Source organism: Diadema antillarum, unplaced genomic scaffold (genome assembly GCF_040938485.1).
Source record: "Diadema antillarum isolate AM-2024a unplaced genomic scaffold, OU_Dant_1.0 seq00001125_RagTag, whole genome shotgun sequence".
NCBI lineage: Eukaryota > Metazoa > Echinodermata > Echinoidea > Diadematoida > Diadematidae > Diadema > Diadema antillarum.
The window spans coordinates 1-7587 of record NW_027271939.1 but is presented as its reverse complement, the minus strand read 5'-3'; the positions used below and the strand labels follow the sequence as shown (position 1 = coordinate 7587).

General features: G+C 40.9%; 1 protein-coding gene across 1 annotated transcript; it reads right to left on the bottom strand.

Moving 5' to 3' along the window:
- Positions 1 to 239: 239 nt before the first annotated feature.
- On the bottom strand, positions 240 to 1560 carry LOC139743957 (sarcospan-like). Its single transcript, XM_071654425.1, has one exon. The coding sequence runs from the start codon at positions 1558 to 1560 to the stop codon at positions 1084 to 1086; it is 477 nt and encodes a 158-aa protein (XP_071510526.1). The 3' UTR covers positions 240 to 1083.
- Between the last annotated feature and the right edge of the window lie 6027 nt (positions 1561 to 7587).

Here is a 7587-nt window from a genome sequence, read left to right as displayed (position 1 = left end):
GAACGTATAAAAATGTAAAATCGGATAAACTTGTTTTATCACCAAAGCAAATATATCAAAATCAACAGCGATTAATATATGTTTACAAATGATATTGTTGAACTGTAGCAGCTATTACAACACATATTCATATTTTTGCATAATGAAGAATAATAGTATATTAATGAACAAATATGATAGATTGCAAAATATCAATAGGTATAAAAAACCCACAAAAAACAACAAACCATCACCTCATTTCTCACAGGGTTACAGATTAAGTGGATAATGATGAAAAATAGATATATTGGACAAATAAGTTTTAATCTGTTTTTGTACCTTAACTGCAGTTTTTCTTCACTGTTACGCTGCGAAATTTTTCTTTGCTGATTGCGTTTCATGGGTGAGGCCTACTTTCATCATCTTATCTTCTTATTTCCAGAAATACTGCACTGTGTTTGCACCATGTTTTTTCAATTCCAAACTGAAACTTTGAAACTTTCATGAAAACACCGCATGCTGGGTATTAGTGTAGGGAGCGTTCATTAACTTTCCTCTAATCTGGTCTTCTAATGGCACTTTTAAGGTGCAAACTTGGCAGAAGCTCTAATTTGAGAAGAAAAAATTTGCACAAATCTGCAGAAATTGAGGTTGATATCATGTATCCTTCCTCTACAATATTACGAGAACAGCCTGGAAACCTTCATGTTCACAAAAATGAACAATTATCCACAAGTTTAATTCACTCTTTCAGGTAAAAGAGTGTTTCAAATGAGTACATTTCAAAAGCACAGAATTATTTGCATACAATCAACCCTTACAATACAGTCATGTCTATCAGAGAAAATATATAAAAACTATCAACTAATCAGCCATCATGTTTCAGGATATACAAAAAGACCCCAAACAAGATTTAATTGTAAAATTGGCATTTATACAAGAGAGGGAGAAAAAAATGCAGTTCATATTGTATACGTTTGTCGAAAATTTGATCAAATGCTTCAAACAGGAGTAGTAGTAGTAGTAGTACCGATCGTGAGAGAGACTATCAAGACACGTTGGAATGGCGTAAGACAGATACGGCGTCCCGGCACCCAACCTGTGTCACCTCTGCTGCTCAAAGGTGAAGGTGCAGTCAACCGTCTGGTTGGCGGCGCCGTTCGTGTTCATGTGCGACATGTACGGCGGCGTGCTGGGGTCCGACCACGGGTGGTTGGGGATGGCGGCGCTGTAGGAGTAGAAGCGCAGCCCCGAGTGGAAGTCCATGTATCGGCTGCGCCACAGGAGGATGACGACCATGAATGAGGCGGCGCCGCCGATGGCGTTGAGGGCGCACTGGATGTACAGGTACGTGCGCAGGTTGGTGAGGAAGCTGACGCAGTCCAGCACTTCGTTGTACATGTAGATACGGTTGAGGCCGTCCGTGGAGCGCGTACACTGGCAGCCGGTCTCAATCACCTTACAGGCCGTTTCCAGGTGAATCATGGCATTGATGACATTCCCTTGAATGCCGCAGAAGGCACTGGCTATGGTGTTCACAAACAGGCATATAACAGATAAGGTGAAGAACACGGCCTGCATGGGGAAAAAAGAGGGAAAATGAAAAGAAAAATCCAGTATTTAACTATGATGTAGGAAGCCTTTGACATCTGAATGTTCTGATCTTCAATCACTTCTGAGCCTTGATGAAAAAAATAATGCAAAAGCAAACTGCTTGTGTGCTAGATTAATCATAGTAAGCAATGCAGGGGGATGAAAACCCCCCAAATCGTTATGACTTTCCAACTTACCTTACATTGCAAGCTCACGAACAGACTACTTGATTACATTGTATGATTGTGAGTCTCAGCCCTCTTTTGTCCAACATCGATCTGTCACACTAATGTGTTTCAGAAACTTAGCAAATCTTAGAAATGAGTTTTGGGTGTACACATGACATACAAAGAATTAGCAACACACCTAAGATGTTTCTGTCTACAATTTTACATCTTTTTATGTTATATACTATATAATGCCATATACCATATGGTATATTTTGGCTGCAAAACTCATGACCCCTTAAATTTGGAACACATCTAGATTGAATCTTATGTTCCTGTCTAAAGTTTCATCTCATCTTTATGTTATGCAAGCTGGCTGAATTTAACCTGTTTCAGTTCTCCAAATATAGGATACTAGTATGCAGTAAAATCCAGAGTTTGTTTCCAATTTGAGAAAGAAAACATGATAGCATATGAAGTATATGCGGCAATTTACCCTCGGACTTGGACAGGTAACACATGCTATCAGTACAATAAATACCATCAGCACCTTATGAGCACTACACACAAGATTACATTACTTCGGCTGGTTGATACACATCTACACAAGATGTGAATCGGCAGTATCAGATTCACCACATGTGCACGCTGAGCACACTAGCATTGGGAGTGGGAGTACAGTGATTACATTTATGATTGATTGAATCGTAGCAAAAGTGGGTCATTAGGCTTCCTCAGAATGTGGAGATTGCATCTATTGAGATGACAAAGGATTTGAGCTGTACAGGTACCAGAGAGACAGGTGTTACTGTGACTCCGGTGGAAGGGGGCAAAATTACACCCCCTGAGTGCTTCCTCAGGGTATCCCCTTTACCAGTTTGATGTGATTCAATTGATGTAAGCTGCACAAGAATGTGGCAATCTGATATTCTTTCATCATTTTTCTCTCTCTTTTATTCAGTTATTTTTTGAGGAGGGAGCAAGATTGAAGGAGCATATATTTTGATTTCAGGTACTCTGGTATTATCATTTTTTTTTCACACAATCTACCGAGAGGAATAAGCATATTTTATAGTAATCAGGCAAAACAATTAACCCCTTCTTATGAGTAATTATCATGATATATATTTCCTGTTTTCCTGTATGTATGGCCATTACATCACTTTGCATGGGTATCCTATACATTATGAGTTATGCTCCTTTTGGTTTCTCACCATAGAAATAAAAAAATTACTGTATATTTTCCTAGTTCAAGAAGAACTAATATGTCTCAATTAGATATTGTTGCTAACGCTTTGCAGTGTTGTTTCATTGTTTGTCTAACATTTATGATTATTATGGAAAATAAATCAAATCTAATCAAATCAAGAGTGAATTAGACTGGATTCCAATTTCATGTAGATATGGGATCAGAGTCTCCTAACACTATTTAATTGATAAGGGTGTGAGCATTCCAACTCATAAATTGATTGTTACACAAGCCTCATCAGACATGTTACTGATGTAAACCTTACAGCTTGAATTGTAAAATTCAAATCATACAGGAGTATGGACCATGGGGGATTAGGGATATTAACCCCCCCTCCCCCCACTCCAATCTAAATGGCACGGCTGAAATTGATCAAGTGTTCAGGTCACCATCCAAGGTGTAATAAATCATGACTGACCCTGAGTTTCTGCTCTTAATGCTTTAACCCGCTCCCTCGTAAATTCTCCTTCCACAGGAGGCCTTCTAGAGGGTCAAGCTCCTAGGCTGACCAACATTGACTGCAAATTGGATCAATAAAATGAATGAATGCCAAATAACCCCCACTCCCCTCCCTGCCCCCCCCCCCCATGAAATACTCCCTTCCTTACATTGCTAATTAGATATGTGTATATGCATCACACACATGGAAGACATACAACCCACTGATGTGAGAGACTTGAGCAGGTATCTTGGAAAGAAATGTGATAAAAACCATGTGAGACTGTCAGGAATTGAAAATTAATCACTCCCAGGGCATTTGTTCCTGGCCTCTTGTCATTAATACTTTCAAATTCGACTCTAGCCAGGCTCCTTGTGTAATGTGAAAGAAGGAAAAACCTGCATTTTTATATAGGTCCAATTGTAAAGCAAGAAATATTGAAGGCATGAAATTTTTGTGAATGGAGCCATATGACTTTTTCTCGGCATGAACTTTTTGTGAATTGCCACTGGCATCCAATGCATTACAGTGTAGACAAGAACTTTTGCATGCATTTTAATTTTGCGAATCTTGGCTCTCGCGAAATTAGAATGCACATGTAAATTATTGGTTTTGCAGTCAAATCTATTGATGTCACATCCCTTTCAACTGTTTGAAGACTGGAAAAAAAGACTATACTGTCATCAGCATGATTCAATGCATGTACTGGTAGAACGGAGTGATAGTTTTAGTTGGAGAAGTAAGAAAATGAACTGGGAAGCCTTGCTTGAGAGGAGACAATAGCAATCTAGGTAAGATGTTAATGTAGGACCAGGGCATCTTATCATAGGACTGCTTATAGTGTGGTGTTTAAAGGGATGAGCCCAATTCTGGATAGATTCAGATATTCTTTTTCCAAACTATTAGGAAATGATTCTCATCTATTTAGCTCTATAACCTCTTCTTTCACACATATCTGTGCATTTCATTTTCTCTTACTGTGGAAATTGTTATATGCTTCTAATATACAGTACTGTATGTTTGTATATACCTACACACCTATGGATAGAGGGAAATACAAATGAAAAGATATATTCACAGACACACTGTCTCATATTTTTATCCTCATCTGCTAGCCAGCCTCTCTTAAATCTCTGTCTCATGGCACCTATTACAATCTACAGTCTAAGATTTCACTTTGAATGAGCTCTCAAATATTCTGTGAATACCACCGCCGGCTGCTCCAGATGTTTGACAAATCGCCCCACTCCCCGCATCACAGCTGACGTCGTGCTCTATTAAGAGTCCTAAATATTGAAACCTCGCTGTCGTCGCGGCTGCGCGCAAAGGTGCCAAGAATTGCCGAACGACTAATTGCCGTTCCCTCCGAATTTCTCCCGCCATCTATCACGCTCCCGAGCGGATTGGAAGACGGACCGGACCCCTGCACACCTCGGGTCACGAGCCCCCCGCTCTGGATTCATCGGACTCCTTCATTAGGCAATGCGACAATTGCATTAACAGTCATCAATAATTACCAAATGTCAATTCTTGCATACACAGTACTCTTTCTCTCCCTCCCTCTTTCTCTCTGCGTATTCTTCTCCCACTTCTCTCTTTTACCATCACTGTCTCTATATACCTCTCTTCCTAGTTTCTCCTCCTCTCTTTATATTCCTCTCTGTTCTTTCTATATATCTGTATTTCCATATTTCTATTCCCTGTTCTCTCTCCTCCTCTTTCTTGCAGTGTCTATATATTTCACTTCTTAGCTTTTCCTATTCTTACAATACCTCTCTATATTTCTCTTTTGAATTACATCCTATTCCCCTTCTTTCTCTATCACTGCCTCTTTTATATTTCTTTTGAGTTATATTCTACTCCCTCTCTCTTCCTACACTATCTCTATACATATCTCTTCTCTCTCTCTCTCTCTCTTTCTATATATATATATATATATCTTCTTATTTCTCTTCTCTTTGTACCACTGTCTTGGTAGTTTTCTTCCTTGTTTTCTCTTTTACTACTAATGTCTCTACATATTTCTTTTCATAGATGTCTTTCTCATTCCTACTGTATCTCTGTATTTCTCTTTATAGTTCTATCTCTCCCTCTCACTCTCTCTCTCTCTTTCCACCTTTGTCTTTGCATATATATTTCTCTCTTCCTAGTTTTCTTTCTCTACCCGTACCTGGTCCCCATGAACTCGATGCTAGAGCACAATGTGTGCAGCTTAATCAGAGCTCCTAATTTGGGCAGCATTTATCAGCAAGAATGAAGATGGGTGCTTCAGCCATTAATCAAAAGTCTTCTCTGAAGCCACTGCTACTGACACACAATTGCAGGTCTGTGCTGATCATTAAGATTGTTTTCGGGGCAATAACATTTACGAGTGCCGGCACGTATGCCGCAGGGGGTGGAAGGGGGTAAAAACCTAAAAACTATTTCAAACTGGTCCAAACTGTACTAGCTACGTTTATGAGAGTACGGTGACATTTGATTTCAGCACGGCTCTTCTTTTTTTTTCTCCACCAAAGGACTAAAAGTGATATGCCTGATGTCGATCATTTCAAAATTGTGCAATTAGCTTGGAATGGAAGGTTGGGTGAGGTTGTTAAAGCAGGACAAGTTTGCATGTCGGGGCCACCTCGGAATACCAGAGTTGGAAACTTGCACGGGTGCGCAGCAATTACGTGCTCATTCAGGGGGAACTGGTGTGGGTCAAGAATCTCTTCTCCCCCCCATAAATCTGAAGTGTGCAACACATGACGCAAATCTCTCGTTTGAAGAGGCTACACCCCAGTAAATAATGCCAGTGCATATCTTGGCAATCAATGACTTAAAGTCAAAGATATAAAACACCTGTTTCTTGACCCTGGCCTAATCTAAGCATCAGTCATCGCCACAGCGCCACAGGAGGGGGGGGGGGGGGGGGGGGCACCGCGAGAGAAGGAGATTGTTTTGGTTTTGGCATGGGCCATGTAGCTCCATGGTGCGTGTGTGTGTGTACATGTGTGTGTGTGAGTGTAGACATTCAGCGTATGCAGACAGAGCATGCCTGTACTGTAGTGACCGGAACTATTGTCATTCCATTTTGCTCTCCCCTTCTCCCTCCCCCATCTCTCCCCCCTCTCCCTCCCTCTCTCCCCCTCGCTCTCCCCCCCCCCCCCCCCTCTCTCTCTCTCTCTCCCTCTCTTTCTCTTTCTCAATGATCCAGTCAGCAGGCTGATTGTAACCAGGGAGGTAGTCTCACCTCCCCGTTGTAACTCACTGCCAAATAGCACATTGTCAGCACCGGCAAACTGGCAATGCTCTCCTTCTTATTCCTGTATTTTCGTTATTTACGGGTCGATTTTTTTCGTTCGAAATGTAAAATGGATGACCATAGAATTTCTCAATAGAATATAAATTGAAAACTTTAGAAAGGATAGAGAAAATTGAGTTCACTTTGAATGGTCTGCCACAGGCAGATATCCGTATCATGCTCTTACGTAATACGACAGCTGCTTTCTCAATGATCCAGTCAGCAGGCTGATTGTAACCAGGGAGGTAGTCTCACCTCCCCGTTGTAACTCACTGCCAAATAGCACATTGTCAGCACCGGCAAACTAGCAATGCTCTCCTTCTTATTCCTGTATTTTCGTTATTTACGGGTCAATTTTTTTCATTCGAAATGTAAAATGGATGACCATAGAATTTCTCAATAGAATATAAAATTGAAAACTTTAGAAAGGATAGAGAAAATTGAGTTCACTTTGAATGGTCTGCCACAGGCAGATATCCTTATCATGCTCTTACGTAATACGACAGCTGCTGGAGTCATCAAACCCTGGCTTGGCCTCCAGGTTTGTCACGCCTGAGCAGAAAGTTTATTTGCAATGGACAAGTCCTTCGACTCCCAACTCCCAAACGACAAATATACGCACCCCACTTTGGGTATGCCCCAGTTGGGGACTCGCCTCAAACGAGGATTGACGGCATGAGGGGCTGAAGAGCTGATGAAAAGCAGTGGGACATCCATAGATATGCCTTTAGTCAAATGGACAGGGATTTTCCCTCTGGTCTTGTGCCCATTGCATGGATCCAGTTTTAGCCATCCTTAACTTTCTCTATGGCTCATTTCTTGCTCTCCCTCCCCCTTTTCATTTTATTCAATTTGCCTCTCCATTGAAATGCTAGTT